The following is a 24,266-nucleotide window of genomic DNA, read 5'->3' as shown; positions in this document are numbered from 1 at the left end:
CTTGTCCCCTGTCCCCTTTTCAGGAATCACAGAACATTTTCCCACAGTGCAAAGCAGTGGGAAACTGGACAGTGATTTTGTTCTGAAGATCAGCCCTCAGAATGGATTGAGCCTCTAATCAAATTCATAGAGTGGAAATGTGAATATTTAATCTGGGACCTTAAAGCCTGTTTAGTTTCTTCACAACGGTATTGGTAATCAGGAAAATGAATATAAGAGTTTTACCGGGAATACTGGGTTTCATCATTTCTCTCCAAGCTGTGCACTGAAAAAGGTATTTGAACTTCTTGATAGACAGGGCGGCATCAAATACTGAGAGTCTGCGCTCACCATCACTAATCCTGTAAACGTTAAAAAGAGATGCAAGAAAATATCCAAAGTGAAATGGTAATCTTGTTTTTTTTAATTGATAAAGATAACTTATAAATTCAAGAGCAGAGAATGGAAACAGTCATGTCCTGAAAAAGGTTCAAAATCTGACAACAGCCCATCACACACTGCAGGAATTGATAAACATTTAGTCTGTCCACTTGCTGTATTATAAATAAAGTTTGTAGAACAAAGACAAAGGCTGAAAACATCCCAAAGCTGAATATCCAATTCTGCAATCCCTGGACCCCACAACTTTAACACCAGGTTAAAGTCCAACAGGTTTCTTTGGTAGCACAAGCCACTAGCATTTGTAGCACTACCCCTTCATCAGGTGAGTCACAACTCTCCCAGAATCCTGCTCTCTTCTACTTCCGGCACCTTGAAGATCTCTGATTTCAGTCATTCCCTGTTGGGAGTTGGACCTTCAGTTGCCAAGGTCCTGAGCTCTGGAATTCTCTCCCTGATCCTTTCTTTCTTTCTAATTCTCTTTCTTCCTTCGAAACGCTCTCTGAAATCCACCTCTTGTCATCCGGATTAATATTTCCTTATTTGGCTCTGTGTCAATTTACTATATAACACTCCTGGGAAACTCCTTAAGGTACTAATTTACGATAAAGGCACTATATAAATACAAGTCATTACTGTTGTGTTTAAGGACACAGAACCAGTTTGTATTTAGTATAAAATTAGAATCTGTTTCCCCTCTTTAACGTGAGACTTTCTCGGGTTGGTCAGGCTCCATGCAGGGATATGGGTGACCCACTGCTTGGGAACATGGACCGTGTGGCTCTCTCGGGGTCAGTGGGAAGGTCACAGACACTATCAGCCAACATCGGGCAAGTGATCACTTCCGGCCGGTGAACCAGATTGTATCAATTATACCTCCCGCTTGTTTATTACAATATTGTAGCAGTTATATGAAATCATTGTAATAAAGGTGGTTATTTTTAAACTCTGGTCCATGAACTACACACACCAAATTTCCATGGCCTAATGACAGATCATTTAATGTTGTGACAACAACGAATAAATAAACAAAAATGATACTTTACTAAGTTTATTTTGACAAATAGTGGATTTCAGTAAAGAACATGTCCTACCTTCTCTCCCGACAAGCTTCCTCCTGAAAGAAATGAATCAGGAACAGTGAGGGTGACAGTAACAGATTTCAGGAGCAGTTAGACAGGCTGCTGAAATGAGCAGACTCAGAGCAGACGAGATTTCACACGGAAATGTAAAGTGATGCATTTTGGAAGGAAGATTGTGGAGAGTCAAATAAACTGGAATTGAACATCAGTCCCGCTCACAGACACAGTGACTCTCACACACCGTACCAGACACACCCACACACTCACAACATGCAACTGGAACTGGATTACAATGGGAGTTCCAGGAGAAAATTAAACTCGGGAAACACAGAAATAATCACAAAGCAAGTTTGAAGCTGAAGAAAACTCATTCTCAGGAAATTACAGGTATTCCCAGAAATCTGCAGATAGTGTGGGATCCATTAGTTCAGAGACAGCAGGAAAACCATTCGGGAAGGGACACAAAATTCTGTTCAATTCGGTTAGTATTTTTCAGTAAAGTCTATATGAATTTCACAGTTAAGAACATAAGAAATAGGAGCAGGGATAGGCCATCTAACCCTTCGAGCCTGCCCCGCCATTCAATAAGATCATCGCTGATCTGAAGTGGATCAGTTCCACTTTCCCTCTTTCTCCCCAGAACCCTTAATTCCCCTGTCTATCAGAAACCTATCTACCCGTGACTTAAATATATTCAGCGAGGTAGCCTCCACCACTTCAACAGGCAGAAAATTCCAGAGATTCACCACCCTTTGAGTGAAGAAGTTCCTCCTCAACTCTGATCTAAACTGCATCCCCCCTTATCTTGAGGCTGTGCCCTTTAGTCCTGCTATCCTTTCGAAGCGGGAAGAATCTCTCTACCTCTACGCTATCTATCCCCTTCATTATCTTATACGTCTCTATAAGATCCCTCCTCAGCCTTCTAAACTCCAACGAGTACAGACCCAGTCTATTCAGTCTCTCTTCGTAGGCTAACCCCCTCATCTTCGGTATCAACATAGTGAATCTTCTCTGCACTCCCTCCGCACCGCAAGTACGGTGACCAAAACTGCATACAGTACTCCAGCTGCGGCCTCACCAGTACCCTGTACAGTTGCAGCAAAACCTGCCTGCTTTTATATCCTATCCCCCTCGCTATAAAGGCCAACAATCCATTCGCCTTCTTGATCACCTGCTGCACCTGCAGACTGGGTTTTTGTGATTTGTGCACAAGGACCCCCAGGTCCCTCTGCACCGTAGCATGCTGCAGCTTTTTACCTTTTAAATAATAATCCCTCCTACTATTGTTTCTACCAAAGTGGATAACCTCACACTTGCTAACATTATACTCCATCTGCCAGGTCCTCGCCCACTCACTCAGCCTATCCAGATCCCTCTGCAGACTTTCCACACCCTCCACACAATTTGCTTTTCCACTCATCTTCGTGTCATCAGCAAATTTTGTCACCCTACACTCAGCCCCCTCCTCCAGATCATCTACGTAAATGGTAAACAGTTGAGGCCCCAGCACCGATCCTGCGGCACTCCACTAGTCACCAACTGCCAACCAGAATAGCACCCATTGATTCCAACTCTCTGCTTCCTATTAGACAGCCAATTCTCTATCCGTGCTAACACCTTACCCCCAAATCTGTGCACCCTAACCTTCTGCAGTAACCTTTTGTGAGGCACCTTATCAAATGCCTTTTGGAAATCTAAAAACACCACATCCACCGGTTCCCCTCTGTCTACCGCACTAGTCACATCCTCATAGAAATCCAATAAATTCATAAAACACGACTTCCCCATAATGAATCCGTGTTGCGTCTGCTCGATCAAACCATTCTTTTCTAGGTGCCTCGCTATTTCTTCTTTGATGACAGATTCTAGCATTTTTCCAACTACAGACGTTAAACTAACCAGCCTATAATTCCCTGCCTTATGTCTGCTACCTTTTTTAAACAGCGGCGTAACATTAGCTGTTTTCCAATCTTCCGGCACTTCCCCGGAGTCCAGCGAATTTTGATAAATAATTACTAAGGCATCCGCTATCACCTCTGCCATTTCTTTCAGAACTCTGGGATGCATTCCATCCGGTCCCGGGGACTTGTCTACCTTCAGTCCTGTCAGTCTATCAAGCACTACCTCTCTAGTGACAGTAATCGCATTAAGGCCCTTATCTCCTACCATCCTTCTATCTTTAATATCTGGCAAACTATTCGTGTCCTCCTCCATGAAAACCGAGGCAAAAAACTTATTTAAAGCCTCAGCCATTTCCTCATCGCCCACCGCTAAACTCCCCCTCTCATCCTCCAAGGGTGAAACATTCACTCTAGCCAGTCCCTTCTTCTTTATGTATTTGTAAAACCTTTTACTGTCATTTTTTATATTTAGAGCTTGTTTAGCTTCATACTCTATCTTTCCTTTCTTTATCACCTTCTTAGTCATTCTTTGTTGATTTTTAAATCTTTCCCAATCTTCTAATCACCCACTATTTTTAGCCGCTCTGAACGCATCAGCTTTTAATTTAATACTCTCCTTCATTTCCTTAGATAACCACGGCTGGTTAACCCTTCTCCTACAGTCCTTCTTTACCATCGGAATATATTTCTGCTGAGTACCATAAAAGATCTCCTTAAAAATCCTCCACTGTTCCTCATCCGTCCTACCAACCAATCTGCGCCCCCAATCTACATTTGCCAATTCCGCTGTCATCCTATCATACTCCCCTCTGTTCAAACAGAGGACACAGGTTCGGGACCCCACTTTCTCATCCTCCATCTGCATCAGAAATTCAATCACACCATGATCACTCGTCCCAAGAGGATCCCTCACAAGAAGATCCCTAATTCTACCTGCCTCGTTACACAGCACCAGATCTAAGATAGCTCGCTCCCTCGTAGGTTCCGTTACATACTGTTCAAGGAAACTATCCCGACAGCATTCCAAGAACTCTTCCTCAAGCTCACCACGTCCGACTTGGGTCATCCAATCCATATGCAGATTAAAATCCCCCATAATTATCACTGTTCCGTTTCTGTACGTATCAATTATTTGCTTGCTCATTGCCCGCCCCACCTCAAAGTTATTATTTGGGGGCCTATAGACCACACCCACTATCGTCTTCCTCCCCTTACTATTTCTTATCTCCAGCCACAACGATTCCACGTTTTGCTCTTTGGAGCCTATATCTTCTCTTACGACCGCCCTGATATTATCCTTAATTAACAGAGCTACCCCGCTCCCTTTTTCCTCCCTTCTATCCTCCCTAAACACCTGATACCCCTGGACATTCAGCTCCCAGTCCCGGTCACCCTGCAACCACGTTTCCGTAATGGCCACTAGATCATATCCATTTGCGCTGATTTGCGCCATCAGCTCATTCACTTTGTTCCGAATGCTTCGTGCATTCAGGTAAAGTGTCTTTATACCAGCTTTTATTTGGACCTTATTTGTAGAAACGCTACTAACCTCTCTCATGCCCCCTACTCCTTTTATTAGTGGAACATCCTCAACACTTACCTGCACACGTACCCTCTCCTTTACTTTAGATTTTATAATTCCACCGTGCCCCCCCCACTCACTACACCACCAGCACCCCCTCCTCCCCCACCCCCCGCAATTAGTTTAAAGCCCTATTTACAGTCCTCGTTATACGATTCAACAGGACTCTGGTCCTGGCATGATTCAGACGAAGACCATCCCATCTGAACAGAACCCATCTGCCCCAATACTGGTGCCAATGCCCCATAAATTCAAACCCATTCCTTCCACGCCAATCCCTGAGCCACACATTCATCTCCTTAATCCTATTTACCCTGCACCAATTTGCACATTGTTCAGACAGTAATCCAGAGATAACCAGCTTGTCGGTTTTGCTTTTTAATTTGGTTCCCAGGACATCATACTCCCTCTGCAGATCCTGAGTTCCTATTTTGCCTATGTCGTTGGCACCCACATGAACCACGATGACCAGATTCTCACCCTCCCACTCCAGGTTCCTCTGCAGCCCAGATGAGATATCCTGGACCCGAGCAGACAACACACCCTTCGGTATTCTTTATCCTTGTCACAAAAGACAGTGTCTATACCCCTAACCACACTATCCACAATTACTACTACATTCCTCCTTACTTCTTCTGCTTTGACCTCTGTCTGCACCACTGTACCGTGGGCAGTTTGCTCGTCCACCTTGCAGCCCTCGTTCTTGTCCACACTGGGGGCAAGAATCTCAAACCTGTTGTGCAGATTCAGGGGCTGAGGCTTTTGGGTCCCCCCCTCCTTCCTCCCCCCAACCCCCCTCCTTCCTCTCGCCCTTCCTCCCCCCACCCCCTCCTTCCTTTCACCCTTCCTCCCCACAACTCCCCCCTTCCTCCCCACACCCCCCTCCGTCCTCTCACTCTTCCTCCCCTCAGCAACCCCCTCCTGTTCCTGACCCTCAGAGTTAGTCAGTTTAGGGGGTTTGACTTTCTCTTGTAACGCATTATCCAGGTTACACACCCCCTCCCCAATGAGCCTCAGTGTCTGAAGCACAACTCTTCAAGCAACCAGCACTTACGACAGACATGGTCACATTATTGTTACGAGAGAGGCGGTGCTCGACAGAATGGAGGGACTGATTGTGGACAAGTCCCCAGGACCGCATGAAATGCATCCGAGGGTCCTGAAAGAAATGGCGGAGGTGATAGTGGATGCCTTGGTGGTTATTTTCCAAACGTCGCTGGATTCCGGGGTAGTGCCGGAAGATTGGAAAACGTTGTTTAAGAAGGGTGGCAGGCAAAAGGCAGGGAATTATAGGCCGGTTAGTTTAACGTCTGTTGTAGGTAAAATGTTAGAATCCGTCATCAAAGAGGAAATAGCGAGGCATCTTGAGGGGAATTGTTTGATAGAGCAGACGCAGCACAGTTTCGTTAAGGGGAAGTCGTGTCTGACAAATTTACTGGAGTTCTATGAGGATGTGTCGAGGGCGGTGGATAGAGGAGAGCCGGTGGATGTGGTCTTTCTTGATTTTCAGAAGGCGTTTGACAAGGTACCTCACAAGAGGTTATTGCGGAAGGTAAGGGGTCATGGAGTTGGGGGTAGGGTGTTAGCGTGGATAGAGGATTGGTTGTCAAATAGGAGGCAGAGAGTGGGGGTTAATGGGTGCTATTCGGATTGGCGGATGGTGACGAGTGGAGTGCCCCAGGGGTCGGTGCTGGGGCCTCAGCTATTTACCATTTATATAGATGATCTGGAGGAGGGAACCGAGTGTATGGTGTTGAAATTTGCTGATGACACCAAGATTGGTGGAACGGCAAATTGCGCGGAGGGTGTGGAGAGTCTGCAGAAGGATCTAGATAGGCTGGGCGAATGGGCCAGGAACTGGAAAATGGAATTTAATGTTGGCAAATATGAGGTTGTCCACTTTGGTAGGAATAATGGTAGGATGGATTATTACTTACGTGGCGAAAAACTGCAGCAGGTGATGGTGCAGAGGGACCTCGGGGTCCTTGTGCATGAGTCGCAAAAACCCAGCCTGCAGGTGCAGCAGGTGGTCAGGAAGGCGAATGGGATGCTGGCCTTCATAGCGAGGGGGATTGAATATAAAAGTAGGGAGGTCTTGCTGCAGCTGTATAGGGCATTGATGAGGCCCCAGCTGGAGTACTGTGTGCAGTTTTCGTCGCCGCACTTACGCAAGGATATTTTGGCCTTGGAGGGAGTGCAGAGGAGGTTTACTAGGCTGATACCAGAGTTGAGGGGGCTGAGCTATGAGGAGAGGCTGAATAAACGAGGCCTGTACTCATTAGAGTTTAGAAGAATGAGGGGAGATCTCATTGAGACATATAAGATGATGAATGGGATGGATAGGATAGAGGTGGAGAGACTCTTCCCGCTCAGAAAGGACAGTAGGACTAGAGGGTACAGCCTCAAGATAAAGGGAGGGCGGTTTAGAACGGAGTTGAGGAGAAACTTCTTCACTCAAAGCATGGTGAATCTCTGGAATTCTCTGCCCCTTGAAGTGGTGGAGGCTGCCTCGCTAAATATTTTTAAGACGGGGGTTGATGGGTTTTTGATAAGCGAGGGGATTAAGGGTTATGGGGAGAGGGCGGGAATGTGGAACTGAGCCACGACAGATCAGCCATGATCTTATTGAATGGCGGGGCAGGCTCGAAGGGCCGGATGGCCTACTCCTGCTCCTATTTCTTATGTTCTTATGTTCTAAGTACCTTGGAGTCCACCAGCTCCCACATCATACAGAAACAGCACATCACATGTCCCTACATCAGTTGTTTAGTGTGAGGTTTCCCTGAACTGAGCCACAATATATTCCCTCACCTTCAGAAATATCAGCTCGTCTTTTTGCTCCATCTGTTTCTGCAACTTTGAGAGTTTCTCCTCAATAGCATTTAAATTCTCCTGAATCTCTCGAAGGTTTCTCTCCATCGGTTCCAGAATCCTCTCCTCTTCTTCCCTGAGATCTCTGAGTAAACGCTGCTCTTTCTCAGTGAGAATCTGGTGCATTTTAGTGAACTCGGATGTGATGTGGGTCTGCAGACTGCTCGACTGTTCCTACCCAATAAAATGTGAAACATAATTAATGTCCCGCGATAAAGGGAACAAAACTAACCGAGATCCCAGAAAATCAGCACAGGGAGACCTTACCCTAACTTCAGAAATTTTCCCTTTCTGTTTCTGTTCCGTTTCTCGAATCACCGATTTCTTCTCATTGAGAGAATCTAAGGAAGATTTCAGCTGATCCTGGGATTGGGAGAGAAAATCACAGAATGAAAGTGCCAGAGCAGGAAAATGAGCTCTCAGTTTTCAGTTATTTCCCTTTTACCTTGTAGATTTCCACGGCTTCATTGAAAGGCAGGAAGCGGTGCTCTCTGTGTTCCCGCGAAACCACACAAGTGTAACAGATCAATTTCTCGTCAGTTTCACAAAACAGCTTCAGTTCTTCCTGATGTTTCTCACAGTGAAGTTTACTTTCCTTCTCTTTCCGATTCAGGTTTAATTGTCGAGCTTTCTGGGCCAGATTCGCTAAGGCCCGATTTACCCTGAGGTTTTTTTCCAGAAACTCCTCTCTACATTCCGGGCAGGAGTTTATCTCCTTTTTTTCCCAACACTGGGTGATACAGGAGCGGCAGAAGTTGTGTCCACATTCCAGTACTACCGGATCTGTGAAAAAATCGAGACAAATGGGACAAATTGTCTCCTCGGTCAAACTCTGGAGCTGTTGTCTGGAAGCCATGTTCACACTCAGCACTTCCTGATTCAAACCGCTTTCAGTTTCGGTGTTCCTGCCGCATATCCTCAGTTCAGCTATTTCCCGATGAAGTTCACTGCCGCACTCAGGGAATTATTATTACAGAGCGGGCCATGTCCTCACCACTTTCACACTGGAGATATAAACTGGCGCGGTCTGAAGGGTAAAGGAGGGAATTCATTGAGCCCTGTTGGGGGCGGGTTGGGCTCCCGGGAATGTTGACAGTGGAAAGAGGGAGAGCGTGAGGGAGAAAGGAGGGAGAGATGAGCGGGATCGAGATTCCATTACGCTCCTCTTCAGTCTGAACTCGCTGCCGATTAGAACCACTCTGGTGAAACTCGGTGTCAGATCCAGATCCAGAAACTGAATTGTGTTCATGACTGCAGCCGCTCACATGAAAACATCGAATACTATAAATGTCAAAGAGAAATTTACACAAAAGCTACAGGGAAGATATTTAGAGGGTTCGATCTGTGAAGTTTGGTTCATTTTCTAGAAAGAATAACTTGCGGTTTTATAAACGCTTATGAATCCGTCCCGGGGACCCTGACCCAGAGAAACATCAACTGATGACGGAGCAAAAACAGAAAATGCTGGAAAATCTCAGCAGGTCTGACAGCATCTGTGGAGAGGGAACAGAGCTAACGTTTCGAGTCTGGATGTCTCTTCGTCAGATTCCAACATCCACAGTAATTTGCTTTGAACTGATGAGGGAACATTTGAAGTGGAATCTCTCCTCCAATATCCGGCGGAGTTTGTTCACACAGAGAATGGGGAGAATGTGGAAGTCGCTGTCACATGGAATGGTTGAGGTAGAGAGAGTTGGTGCATTGATAGGGAGGCTTGGATTACAATATGATTTTATACCGCACAGGTTGTATATGGAGTTTGATTTTTGTCTGTTTGAAAATAATGAGCTCACCATTTGACGAGATGGATTTACATACTGAAATTCTGCAATAATTCAATCTATGCTGCTAGAATTAGTTGGCTTTGAAATCCGCAATAAAAATTATTTAAATATAAATTCTTGTGCTAACACAAGGATTTAACAGTAATAGTGGAGAACAAGTGATTGGGGAAATCAGGATCTGAACAGGGTCGCTGTCAGCCTTGGCATTTAGACTCTGACTTGTGCAAGTCAACTTCAATCTACTGCACTCCTGCTTTGTCGGTTCAGCTGGTGAAAATCGCAATAGGATTCATTCTGCCGGATGAAATGTTGGGCACTGAACTCTCTCCATGGACCTCGTTAGACTTCACAGAGGATCATAGAGTCACTGAACAGCATAAAATCTACTATGATCCCGATATGTTCCATCTAAACTGTATTCTTAAATAATTATTAATCTTAATTTACTGAGTTCACTGTTAACAGCTGTATTCGTTTCTAAAAGGACGTCGACACATCTCTCTTTCCAACAGCCGCTTATGCACAGCTCTGGTAATGCAGTGTTGGTTGTTCCTGAGAGGAATTAGGAATATTCCCATTCTGCCCTTTCCAGCCTTTCAGCCTCAGCATTGAATTCAGGAACTTCAGATTCTAACCACCGTTACCATTCTACTGTAACCATTAACACTGCTCTGGAACCACCTTATGCTTCTTCACCAGTCCCATTCCCCATTCTCTTTTACTTTGTACCGTTACACCTTTAGACATTTAACCTCTCCTGTGCTGCACCATTTCATAGAACTTTCCCTGTTGTTATTCTCCGCCCTTTCCCCCCACACTGTCCTTGCTGAGAAATTATTTACTCTGTAAAATATTCCAGTTCCGATGAAAGGCGATCGATTTGAAAAGTGAATTGTGTTGCTCTCTCTATTGATGCTGCCTGATCTGTTGAGTGCTTCCTGTATTTTATGATGTGTTAAGGATTGGGTCTGTTAATGTCTGATATATAACTTTCACTCGCTGCAGAGTAAATACAGTCACACAGCAGGGAGCTGAACAGAACAGGGGCGGGATTCACCCACAGAAATGTGACCTCAGCAATTTGAATGAGAAAGTGCTGAAACTCCCCATGGCTTCCAGACACCAGGCGGAGAGTTTCACTGAGCTTCTCTCCGATATTCGTGATGTGATGATTGCGAAGTGCTCAGTTCCAATCGCAGCTCCTCAGCGACTGAAACAGTTTGTGTCTGCATGCGGCAAGAACTGGACAACACCCTGAATTGGGATGATCAGTGGTGAGTAACATTCATGCAACTTAAATATGACGCAATGAACATCTTCAACAAGAGAGAATCTGAGCAACGCCTCTTGTTATTCAGCAGCATCGCCAGCACTGAGTCCCTCACCATTAACAACCTGTGGTGTCATTGACCAGAAACAGAGTTGGGCGGATCATATATAAACTGCTGGAGAAGATCGGAGGCTGGGAATGCTGCAGTAGGTAACTCATCTGCCAAAGTTTGCCCCCCTATAAAAGGCACAAATCAGGATTGTGAAGTGATACCTAGTAAAGTGTAGCTCTAACAACACATGAAATTCAGCACCATGAAGAACAACGCAACCCGCTTCACTGGCTGCAGTGCTTGCTGTAGAGAATATCTGCACTGTTCATTGTGAATTCATAGGTCACTTCTTTTTGCAATATTAATAAGGAATAGAATCATCGAATAGAATCGGTGCAGAAGGAGGCCATTCGGCCCATCGAGCCTGCACCGACGATAAGGCAGCAATCGCACCAACGATATTTGCAGCAATCCTCGGTCAGAAGTGCGGACTGGATGATCCACCTCGGCCTCCTCCATTGGTCCCCAGCATCTCAGATGCTAGTCACCAGCCAATTCGATTCACTCCACGTGATATCAAGAAATAGTTGGAGGCACTGGATACTGCAAATGCAATGGGGCCTGATAACATTCCAACATTAGTACTGAAGACTTGGGCTCCAGAACTTGTCGCTCCCCTAGCCAAGCTCTTCCAGTATGGTCACAACACTGACACCTACCCAACAATGTGGAGAATTGCCGAGGTATGTCCTATACACAAAAAGCAGGACAAATCCAACCCGGCCAAATACTGCCCAATCAGTCTACTCTCGATCATCAGTCAAGTGATGGAAGGGGTCATCAACAGTGCTATCAAGCAGCACTTGCTCAGCAATAAGGCACTAGTGGTGTGCCTCAGGGATCAGTGTTGGGACCACAATTGTTTATGGTTTACACGGATGATTTGGAGTGGAGATCAAGTGTAGTGTGTCAAAATTTGCAGATGACACTAAGATGAATGGCAGGGCAAAGAGTTCAGAGGACGCAGAAAGTCTGCAAAGAGATTTAGAATTCGAAGTGAGTGGGCGAAGATCTGGGAGATGGAGTACAATATTGATAAGTGTGAGGTCATCCATTTTGGTAGGAATAACTGTAAAATGAACTATTCTTCAAATGGTAAAAAAATTGCAGCATTCTGCTGTGTATAGGGTGTCCTTGTGTATGAATCACAAGGAGTTGGTTTGCAGCTACAGCAGGTAATTAAGAAGGCAAATCGAATTTTGTCCTTCATTGCTAGAGGGCTGGAGTTTAAAAACAATGAGGTTATGTTGCAGTTGAATGAGGTACTGGTGAGGCCACACCTGGAGTACTGTGTATAGTTTTGCCCTCCTTAGTTGAGAAAGGATATACTGGCACTGGAGGGGGTGCAGAAGTGATTCACTAGGTTGATTCCGGAGTTGAGAGGATTGGCTTATGAGGAGAGACTGAGTAGACTGGGGCTATACTCATTGGAATTCAGAAGCATGAGGAGAGATCTCATAAAAACGTATAAGCTAATGAAGGGAATCGATAAGGTAGAAGCAGGGAAGTTGTTTCCACTGGCGAGTGAAACTAGAACTAGGGAGCATGGCCTCAAAATAAGGGGGAGCAGATTTAGGACTGAGTTGAGGAGGAACTTTTCATGCAAAGAGTTGTGAATCTGTGGAATTCCCTGCCCAGTGAAGCAGTTGAGGCTACCTCATTGAATGTTTTTAAGGCAAGGATAGATAAAATTTTGAACAGTAAAGGAATTAAGGGTTATGGTGAGCGGGCGGGTATGTGGAGCTGAGTCCATGAAAAGATCAGCCATGATCTTATTGAATGGCGGAGCAGACTTGAGGGGCCAGATGGCCTACTCCTGCTCCTAGTTCTTACGTTCCTAATTACTTGCTCAATGACGCCCAGTTTGGGTTTTGCCAGGGTCATTCAACTCCTGACCTCATTATCCTGACCTTGGTTCAAACATGGACAAAAGAGCTGAATTGGAGGGTGAGGTGAGAGTGACTTGACATCAAGGCCGCATTCGACCGAGTGTGGCATCAAGGAGCCCTTGCGAAATTACAATCAATGGGTAGCAGGAGGCAAATTCGCTGCTGATACGTGGGAAGATGGTTGTAGTTGTGGAGGGTAAGTCAGCTCATGATATTTCTGCAGGAGTCCCTCAGGGGAGTGTCCTCGGCCCAAGAATCTTCAGCTACTTCATCAATGACCTTCCCTCCGTCATAAGGTCAGATGTAGGGATGTTCGCCAATGATTGCAAAATGTTCAGCACCATTCATAAGAACATAAGAACATAAGAACATAAGAAATAGGAGCAGGAGTAGGCCATCTAGCCCTTCGAGCCTGCCCCGCCATTCAATAAGATCATGGCTGATCTGTTGTGGCTCAGTTCCACTTTCCCGCCCTCTCCCCATAACCCTTAATCCCCTCTCTTATCAAGAACCCATCAACCCGCTTCTTAAAAATATTTAGCGAGGCAGCCTCCACCACTTCAACGGGCAGAGAATTCCAGAGATTCACCACCCTTTGAGTGAAGAAGTTCCTCCTCAACTCCGTTCTAAACCGCCTCCCCTTTATCTTGAGGCTGTGCCCCCTAGTCCTACTGTCTTTTTTGAGCGGGAAGAGTCTCTCCACCTCTATCCTATCCATCCCATTCATCATCTTATACGTCTCAATGAGATCTCCCCTCATTCTTCTAAACTCTAACGAGTACAAGCCTAGTTTATTCAGCCTCTCCTCATAGCTCAATCCCCTCAACTCCGGTATCAGCCTAGTAAACCTCCTCTGCACTCCCTCCAGGGCCAAAATATCCTTGCGCAGGTGCGGCGCCCAAAACTGCACACAGTACTCCAGCTGCGGCCTCACCAATGCCCTATACAGCTGCAGCAAGACCTCCCTACTTTTATATTCAATCCCCCTCGCTATGAAGGCCAGCATCCCATTCGCCTTCCTGACCACCTGCTGCACCTGCAAGCTGGGTTTTTGCGACTCATGCACAAGGACCCCGAGGTCCCTCTGCACCGTCGCCTGCTGCAGTTTTTCGCCACGTAAGTAATAGTCATTCCTACCATTCTTCCTACCAAAGTGGACCACCTCACACTTGCCAACATTAAATTCCATTTGCCATTTCCTGGCCCATTCGCCCAGCCTATCTAGATCCTTCTGCAGACTCTCCACACCCTCCGCACAATTTGCCTTTCCCCCAATCTTGGTGTCATCAGCAAATTTCGACACCCTGCACTCGGTTCCCTCCTCCAGATCATCTATATAAATGGTAAATAGCTGAGGCCCCAGCACCGACCCCTGGTGACTCCTCAGGTACTGAAGCAGTCCATGTTCAAATGCAATAAGATCTGGATAACATCCAGGCTTGGGCTGACAAGTGGCAAATAACATTCACGCCACACAAGTGCCCGGCAATTACCAATAAGAGATACTCTAACCATCGGCCCAAACATTCAATGGTGTAACCACCACTGAATACCCGACTGTCAACATCTTTGACCAGAAGCTTAACTGGACTCACCTCATAAGCACAGTGACTACAAAGCAGGTCAGAAGCTTGGAATACTGCGGCGGGTAACTCACCTCCTAACTTCCCAGAGCCAATCCACTATCTACATGGCGCCAGTCAAGATGGAATATTCTCCACTTGCCTGGATGGGTGCAGCTCCAACAACACTCAAGAAGCTTGACACCATCCAGGACAAAGCAGCCTGCTTGATTGGCACCACATCTACAAACATTCAATCCCTCCACCACCGACGCTCAGTAGCGGCAGTGTGTACCATTACAAGATGCACTGCAGCAATTCACCAAAGATCCTGAGTCAGCACCTTCCAAAACCATGACCACTTCCATCCAGAATGTCAAGGGCAGCAGATAAATAGGAACACCACCACCTAAAAGTTCCCCTCCAAGGCACTCGCCATCCTGACTTGGAAATATATGGCCATTCTTTCACAGTTGATGGGTCAAAATCCTGCCACTCCCTACCTAACGGCATTGTGGGTCAACCCACAGAACATGGATTGCAGCGATTTAAGAAGGCAGCTCACTACCATCTTTCCAAGGGCAACGAGAGATGGACAATAAATGCTGGCCAGCCAGCGACGCCCATGTCCCGCGAATGAATAATAATAAAACAACTTGCCCCCCTGAAACCCAAGCAGACACGGGGAGAATGTGCAAACTCCACACAGACAGTGACACGAGGCCGGAATTAAACCCGGCTTCCTGGCGCTATGAGGCAGCAATACTAACGACTGTGCCACCTTGCCGCTGTTATACTGAGTGCCGTTATCAGAGGATACTTGTGGGATTTACTGTGAAGGGTGCTGTAGCTATGCTGAATGATTCATTGCGGGTGCAGTAAGTTTCTGGGATGGGTTAAGATGCTGCGTGAACTCAAGTCTTTTATCATTACAAAGCGCCCCGCTGCCACCTGCTGACAGAATCTGGGTGCTGCAGGAAAGAATTCACCATTGAAAACGGCCCAAGAAGCGGGGATGGTTCAGAGACACGATCGGGCGATTGCATTTCTTTCGTACCAAACTCAACCATCTTCAGTTACTTCATCAATGACCTTCCATCCATCATAGGGTCAGAAATGAAGATGTTCGCTGATAATTACACAGTGTTCAGCACCATTCACAATTCCCCAATGACCAGTCAGCGGGGAAGATCTCCCAATTTTGGCACAAATCCCTCAATGTCAGTGCGAGGGTCTCTGATGGGTTGTCTGAGCAGAATCTGCCTTTGCCACATCTGAAGATTCGGTGAATATCAGTTGATTGCTTTTGATATAATCTTGTTTGACTTTCCCACCGCTGTTTGATATAACCGAGCGGTTTTCTGGGTCATTTCGGAGAGAAAAGTAAACAACAGTTCTCTGGACAGGCTGGCCTGACCTGGTAAGGACGGCAGATTTCCTTCCTTGGAGGACAGCCTCATTCTATCATTGTCATTATTACAGAGACTAGCTCTTTATTCCAGATTTATTGAAAGAATTGATTAAAATTGTCCAGCTGCTGTTGTAGGATTTGAACTCAGGATCCGAGAGCATGAATTTCGGCCTCTGAATTTCCACTGCAGGAACATTACTGTCATTGCTGATGAGGTTCCTCGTTCAATTCTCCACAACTAGGGGAACCATCCTCCCAGCATCAGCCCTTTGCAGTCCTTTAAGAATGTTATATTTCAATGAGATCACGTTGATTTTTCGAAACTCTGTGTAATATGGACAGAATCTACTCATTTCTTCTCATCAAGCACTCCCCCGAAATCCACCTACAGAACTTTGCTGGCACTGTCTCAAGGGAAATATCTATTCCTTTAGGTAAGATCTTCAGGACTGTACACAAACCTCCAGTATGGCCTCAGCAAGGTTGGTTGAAGTTGCTGACAGTATTTTTTATTCTTGTACTCGCAAAATTCTCAAATAGAAATAAGACATGAGTTAACAGTGAACTCAGTAAATGGCGAGTAAAATATACAAGGAGATCATTTAGGTTTATGTTCCAGGGTGAACGATGCATTGACTAAACTTCCCTCTCCGTTTCACCCTTTGTCTTGTCCAAGGAGGTACCCGGAGGTGAGCGTCAAACAATTCACTCCGCAGAGTGAATTACAGCTGAAAATTCATCAGAAGAAGCGATTCTCGGAGTGTAGCAGATTGGAGTTGATTTTCCCAATCCAAAATGTCCGTATAAAGACTGCCAATGATCCTGTTCAATTCGTGAGTTCACCAATCACTTGTCCTCCACCATTACTGGACTTAAACCCTTCTGTCGGAACAATGATGTCAATCATATTGATTTTTGTGGTGCAAAGTCAGAGTCAGCTAAATGCTGCAGTACTTACCAAAACTTAAGCTTTAGTAGCGAATCCTGGTCCGTATGTATTTTCCACGTGGTTGTGGATATTAATGTGGGATTCTTTAGCTTTTCTGGAGGGTCTTAATGACATTACTGTTACTAGAGAGGTGGTGCTCGACAGACTGGAGGGGCTGATTGTGGACTAGTCCCCCGGACCGGATGGAATGCATCCGAGGGCTCTGAAAGAAATGGCGGAGGTGATAGTGGATGCCTTGGTGGTTATTTTCCAGACGTCGCTGGATTCCGGGGAAGTGCCGGAAGATTGGAAAACGGCTAATGTTACGCCGTTGTTTAAGAAGGGTGCCAGGCAAAAGGCGGGGAATTATAGGCCGGTTAGTTTAACGTCTGTGGTAGGTAAAATGTTAGAATCCGTCATTAAGGAGGAAATTGCGAGGCATCTTGAAGGGAATTGCTTGAAAGGGCAGACGCAACACGGTTTCATTAAAGGGAAGTCGTGTCTGACAAATTTACTGGAATTCTATGAGGATGTGTCTAGGGCAGTGGATAGAGGAGAGCCGGTGGATGTGGTCTTTCTGGATTTTCAGAAGGCGTTTGACAAGGTACCTCACAAGAGGTTATTGCAGAAGGTCAGGGGACATGGAGTTGGGGGTAGGGTGATAGCGTGGATAGAGGATTGGTTGTCAAATAGGAGGCAGAGAGTGGGGGTCAATGGGTGCTATTCGGATTGGCGGTTGGTGACTAGTGGGGTGCCCCAGGGGTCGGTGCTGGGGCCTCAGCTATTTACTATTTATATAGATGATCTGGAGGAGGGAACCGAGTGCAGGGTGTCGAAATTTGCTGATGACACCAAGATTGGGGGAAAGGCAAATTGTGCGGAGGGTGTGGAGAGTCTGCAGAAGGATCTAGATAGGCTGGGCGAATGGGCCAGGAAATGGCAAATGGAATTTAATGTTGGCAAGTGTGAGGTGGTCCACTTTGGTAGGAAGAATGGTAGGAATGACTATTACTTACGTGGCGAAAAACTGCAGCAGGCGACGGCGCAGAGGGACCTCGGGGTCCTTGTGCATGAGTCGCAAAAACCCAGCTTGCAGGTGCAGCAGGTGGTCAGGAAGGCGAATGGGATGCTGGCCTTCATAGCGAGGGGGATTGAATATAAAAGTAGGGAGGTCTTGCTGCAGCTGTATAGGGCATTGGTGAGGCCGCAGCTGGAGTACTGTGTGCAGTTTTGGGCGCCGCACCTGCGCAAGGATACTTTGGCTCTGGAGGGAGTGCAGAGGAGGTTTACTAGGCTGATACCGGAGTTGAGGGGATTGAGCTATGAGGAGAGGCTGAATAAACTAGGCTTGTACTCGTTAGAGTTTAGAAGAATGAGGGGAGATCTCATTGAGACGTATAAGGTGATGAATGGGATGGATAGGATAGAGGTGGAGAGACTCTTCCCGCTCAAAAAAGACAGTACGACTAGGGGGCACAGCCTCAAGATAAAGGGGAGGCGGTTTAGAACGGAGTTGAGGAGGAACTTATTCACTCAAAGGGTGGTGAATCTCTGGAATTCTCTGCCCGTTGAAGTGGTGGAGGCTGCCTCGCTAAATATTTTTAAGAAGCGGGTTGATGGGTTCTTGATAAGAGAGGGGATTAAGGGTTATGGGGAGAGGGCGAGAATGTGGAACTGAGCCACGACAGATCAGCCATGATCTTATTGAATGGCGGGGCAGGCTCGAAGGGCTAGATGGCCTACTCCTGCTCTTATTTCTTATGTTCTTATGTTCTTATGTTCTTTCCCAATGATGATCCTGGGACATTTAATCAAAGAATAGGATCGAATGAAATCAATTTTTACGATGTGGATTTGATCAGAATAACGTCTAAGAGTACATAAGAATCCGAGAATGACCCAACACGGAAAAAGGACATTAGGCCCATCGCGTGGGACTGGACTGTCAAATTCTCAGACAGTCCCCACTTTTTGGGCCGTTTTCAATGGGGAATTCTTTCCTGCAGCAGCGAGATTCTGTCAGCAGGTGGCAGCGGTGCGCTTTGTAACAATGGAAGGCTTGCGTTCACAGAGTCTCAACTCATCCCAGAAATTGACTGCACCCGAAAGCAATTAATCACAATCTCAGGAGCATCCGCTATGAAGGAAAATAGAGCAGTCATTTTAACCGGAGCCTGGCCCAAGGACAGTGGCGGATTAACAGTTAAAGTGGCTCAGTGCGCCGCTTCAGTTGAGCCACACCCTCTTCCTACGAACAGAAGACTCCCCCCCCAACCAACCACCACCCCCCGCCCACATCGAGACACTCCCTAGTCCCCACCCCTCACACACTCTCCACCCTCACCCCTTACACACTCTCCACCCCCACCCCTCACACATTCTTCATTCCCACCTCTCACACACTCCTCACCCTCAGCCCTCACACACTCTCCACCCCACCCCTCACACAATCTCCCCCCAACACCGAGACACTCCCTCGTTCCCCCCCGCACACATAGTCTTCACCCTTACCCCTCAGACACTCTCCACCCCACCCCTCACACTCTGTCCACCCCACCCCTCACATACACTTCATCCTCACCCCAAATATGGGGCAAAATATCCTATTTTTGTTCTTTAGCCATTCTCTAATTCACCGTTTTCTCCCCCGAATTTTCATTCAGTCGTGACTAATTTGTCCCTCGATTTATTCACCTTAGCTCCAATTCACTAGAGTTTACATCAATCCCATCTAGAATCCATAAGAAATACCAACAGCTTCCTCCTGTTCCTCAGTAAAAAGGGGACGTGGAATTCTATCCATCATCACACACACTAGGAAGGAAGCAGAGGAGATTCGCCAGGTTGTTGCCTGTGCTGGGGTATTTCAGCTGTGAAGAGAGGTTGGAGAGACTGTTTTTGTCCCTTACAGCACAGAAAGCTGGGAGGAGCCTGCTTGGGGTGGGGAGCTGGTCGAGGTGTGCACAAATATGACAGTCGTGTATACGGTAGATAGGACGAAACTTCATTCCCGCCCCACCTTAGTAGAGTGATCAATAGCCAGGGGCATAGATTTAAGGTCAGGGCAGGAGCTTTAGAGGGGATTTTAGGAAAAAACCTTTGCACCCGGGGGATGGTGAGAACCTGGAACTCACGACATGAAATGGTGATCGAGGATGGAACCCGCAAAACATTTAAGAAGCATTTAGATGAGCACTCGAACGCCATAGCATGCAAGGCGACTAACCAAGTGCTGGAAAGTGGGATTAGAATGGATAGGTGCTTGATGGTAGGCGCAGACACAATTGTCAAAGGGCCTTTTCCTGAGCGTAAAATTCGAAGACCATATGATTCGACAATCTGCATCTGAAGTGCTGCACCTGCAGAGCAATGGACTAGGTGCTGGGAAATTGGATTAAAATGAGTGGCTAGTTTTTTTTTCTGTCTGTTTGGCCGGCACAGACAAGATTGGCTGAATGGGCTCTTTCTAATCCATATCTTTTGAATGGTTCTGTACTATAATACTCCATAGCTGGCTTCAGTCCTTCAGTCATTTCATGATGACATGTGAAGTGAATAATATTGGCTGAAACCTGGCTTATGTGGTGTTGTGGATGTCAGGGCGAGGCCAAGTTTGACGCTTCTGACTGAAGATTGTTGCAAATGCTTCACTTTGTCTTTTGCACTGATGTCCTGAGCTCTCCCATCACCGATGACTGGGATATTTGTGGAGTCCCTTCACCCTTCTTTAATTACATTAAACTCGATATAATTCTTGTTGTGACTGTCTGCAATTCTTAGCTACATAAAATCTTGAATTTCCACTTCTGCCTCGATAGGACACTCGATATGCATGACTACAAATTATATCAGAACCAGATTTTATGAGAGTTAAAACAATATGTTTTATTATACAAACCCAAAATCTAGATATAGTCATAAAGGTTTTCCTTCTGTATAAAAATAATTTGAGTTAACAAACTTTTAATAAGCACGTATATTAAAAATACGCATATTTATCTCCGGGCTTTAAGCTTATTTGGCCGCTGCGTATCAGAAGAGGTTGCAAATTTGCATCAACACAGATTTGATATGGACAGTGTGGTTTCTGAAAACAAAAAAGAACAAAACAAACCTTTTTCACAGCAGCAATCGGGCCGGAGCGGCCGGAGGACGGCAGCTGGTTACATTAAAAATTCTCGTCTTCTCTGGCATTCAACAGAAGTGGATTTAATTGTGGTTTCGTTAAAATGTGGACGATTTATTCAATGCCTCAGGGGGGCCCATGAAAGGAGAAGAAGGAAGCAACCGCGTGTAGTATCAGGAAAGAGCCAGGTACACTGTCAAAGGGAAGCAACGTGAGCTGCAGGAGAGCACAGCAGTGCAATAGTCTGAACTCATCGATACAGCTTTACAGCCCTATCAATCTCAGAGCTAAATACTATTTCCCAACCTGTATTCAAACAGAAAATTTTGCGAATACTCAGCAGCTCGGGCAGCGTTTGTGGAGACAGTAAAAAGTCTGACAACACCTGGTTTGATTCCAACCGATTTATATGCTCTGTCTGAGGCCAGAACTCTCCATTCACCTGACGAAGGGACTAACTCCGAAAGCTAGTGAGTTTACTATCAAATAAATCGGTTGGACTTAATCCTGGTGTTGTCAGACTTTTTACTGTGTTTACCCCAGTCCAACGCCGGCATATCCACAGCATTTGTGAAGACACAGAGAACCAGGGTAAAAGTTTTATTGGATGGAATGCTCATTTGTAATGAAAGCTCACACATTCTCATTGATGGATCCATTTCACAAATCTTTTTCTACACGCTACCCGATGCTTTCACACGCTCGGAGCTGCGATGCCCAGAATTTGCCACAATACTCGAGTTGAGGTCGGAACAATGTTTTATAAGGGGTTCACTCTGAACAGACTCTGTGTGAGGGGCGAGGGTGGAGAATGTGTGAGAGGTGGGGATGGAGTGTGTGTGAGGAGTGGGGTGGAGAGTGTGTGAGGGGCGGAGATGAAGAGTGTGTGAGGGTGGGGGGGAGAGTGTGTGAGGGGTGAGAGGTGAGAGTGAAGAGCCTCCTCCCCATTTCGCCCCCACCGCCCACCTCCTCCTCTCCCTCCCCCGTCCACCCCACTCTACCCCACAATCCCCCCAGAGTGACAGGCGGATTAACCAGTCGGTTTCCATGTTTCATGATATCCGCCTCCCTCTGTCTGAGTGAAAGGAGCTCTGACCAATCGCTTTCTGTTTGCCGAGAAAACCCTCTTCTTCTCTGATGAACAGGCGGAACCGCCAATGAGCTTTCACATTCCCCGCCTCCCTCAATGTAAATAACACCACACCGGCCAATCGGCTTCTCCATTCCGCTCAAACCCGCTTCCCTCACTGTGAGTGACAGGAGCTCTGACCAATCCGTTACCGAGATCTAGGAAGCCCGCCTCTTCAGCTGAATGAAAGGCACTGCGGCCAATCCACTTCCCCATTCCGCAGGAGGGCCGCCCCTTCGCTCTGAATGACAGGCATGCTAACCAATAGACTTGCAGACTCTCCGGAAACCTGTCTTTCCCGCTCAGAGTGACGGGATTCTAACCAATCACCTTCCAAGAATCTGGAATCCCGCCTCCGTCCCTCAGTGACAGGAGCTCCGGCCAATCGGCTTCTCCGTTCCCCGGAAACCCGCCTCCCTCACTCAGTGACAGACACAAACAACATGTTGAGTTTCTGCTTCTTGGATTTAATGATGAACTGTGGAATCTTTGAGAAAAACTGTTTCTATTCCAGTGGTTCTCAGATTGTTTTATTTGAAGAATCATTTTACAAATGTAATCATGGAGCCCCCAATGTAAATTATAATTCTATATAATAACCACAATATGAACAGGTTCCATCAGTTTACAGCTGGCAGGAGGCAGGGAGACGGTGTGAAATTATGGGATGGATCTGTTAGAGACCTTTAATCCCGCAGATTGTCAGCGGCGCCGAGTTGTCCCCGTTGTTATTCCATCCCGGAAAGAAGAAGGGAAAGATTCTCTCAGTGAAAGTGTGGGTGAAAGTGTGGAGATGGGACATGTTGTCCGCATTGTAAAATGACACCTGTCCACCCTCATAGTCCAGGGAAACCCCGATCTTCCGGAGATTCACACTCGGGGTGAGGGGGGTCTCTGAGGGGGAGGTGAGGGCTAAATAACCACATCCGGGTCTCAGCTCGACCGTCCAGAATCCGGTCACAGGTCTCAGGAAGAGAAACCCTCTCCTCTTCACAGACTCTCGGGCCACCCCCAGAATCCACGCTGTCTTCTCCCCCACCTCCACCTCCCAGTAATGTCTCCCTGATGTGAATCCCTCTGATCCCAGGACACAGGGCCAGAGATTAAACCTCTCCGGGGTGTCAGGGAGCGGCTGCCATTTGTCTCCGACTCTCGCACTGGTCCGGTCCTCAGACAGGATGAGCCCGGGATTCGCTGTGTTCGGATCCAGAGTCAGAGAGGCTGGAGCTGGGGGAAAGTTAAAATAACACAGTCAGTGATTTAGAGAGAGGGGGTGGGGAGGGGAGAGAGTGTGAGGAGTGAGGAAGAGAGGAGAGAGGTTTGTGAGGGGGAAGGGAAAAACAGCAGGAATATGATGGGTGCATGGAACAGAGGGAGGGGAGAGGAGTGGGAAGAGAGCAGAAAGGAGATGTGAGGATTAAGGGAGAGAGTGAGAGAAAGGGAGGAGGAAGAGAAGGAGATGGAGCACTGAAGTGGGCAGAGAGAAAACAGAGCAGCAAACAGAGGGAGCAGGAGGGTGAAGAGAGAGAATGAGAGCAACATGAGGGAGAGGGCAAGTCAGAGCCTGAAGGTTTTAGATACAGTGTATAGACAGCAACTGGGTGGCAGATATTGTGGCAGGCTGTAAGAGAACAATATGAAGATGTGGAGTGTATGGGCAGAATTTAACGACCTCATTGTGGCCGTTTTGTGCTGGAAAAATGTCATAAAATCTGGCATGATATGACTAGCTGGAATGGAGCCCATTTTTGCACCCATTCCCATTTTACCACCAAAAAAATTGGCACAATCAGGAGCCTGCACAAAATGGGTGAAGCATCAATTTGCATCATTTGTATTCATCACAATGTAGTTAACAAAATTCACTCTGAATCATCCCAGCTTATTGGCTGCAGTTGGAATCAGTGAGGAAAACACCAGTCGCATTCAGAGAGCAGACAGGGTGAGTGAGGAGGTAAGTCTCAGGTTTCAAATGGCTCTGTGTTGCTGGGGGGTCGGGGGGGAGGTTGTTTCATGCTGTACAGGTTGCATTTTGGAGTGCGGTGAGAGGCTGATGCTGTTCACGGGGTTCGACTTTGGATTCTCAACGCTGACCCAAGTCTGAGCGCTGATCTTGGGCCTTATCGCTGAATCTGGGTCCTAGTGCTGGCAGCAGCAAGGGCTGTTGCTGGCGGGGAATGGGCTGGAAACTCTCTGAAATGGCAGGGCTGCAGCCTCAGAATTTGTTAAGAAGTGTTGTTT

At 46.7% G+C, this 24,266-nt stretch overlaps 1 protein-coding gene across 1 annotated transcript in view; it reads right to left on the bottom strand.

Moving 5' to 3' along the window:
- Window positions 1-24,266, bottom strand: part of LOC145337541 (uncharacterized) — a 54,092-nt gene that overhangs the window by 14,595 nt on the left and 15,231 nt on the right. Inside the window, exons 6-13 of the mRNA XM_080182334.1 lie at window positions 22,710-23,252; window positions 16,304-16,373; window positions 8,974-9,095; window positions 8,260-8,741; window positions 8,082-8,177; window positions 7,755-7,988; window positions 1,473-1,495; window positions 226-341 (exon numbers count right to left, since the gene is read on the bottom strand). Of these exons, the coding sequence (XP_080038460.1) occupies window positions 226-341; window positions 1,473-1,495; window positions 7,755-7,988; window positions 8,082-8,177; window positions 8,260-8,741; window positions 8,974-9,095; window positions 16,304-16,373; window positions 22,710-23,252 (1,686 nt within the window). The remainder of the gene's footprint in view (window positions 1-225; window positions 342-1,472; window positions 1,496-7,754; window positions 7,989-8,081; window positions 8,178-8,259; window positions 8,742-8,973; window positions 9,096-16,303; window positions 16,374-22,709; window positions 23,253-24,266) is intronic.

This window comes from Carcharhinus amblyrhynchos, unplaced genomic scaffold, assembly GCF_965287045.1.
Source record: "Carcharhinus amblyrhynchos unplaced genomic scaffold, sCarAmb.v2.hapA scaffold_52, whole genome shotgun sequence".
In the NCBI taxonomy this organism is placed as follows: domain Eukaryota; kingdom Metazoa; phylum Chordata; class Chondrichthyes; order Carcharhiniformes; family Carcharhinidae; genus Carcharhinus; species Carcharhinus amblyrhynchos.
The sequence above is the reverse complement of the archived record's forward strand: the minus strand, read 5'-3'. Positions and strand labels throughout refer to the sequence as shown.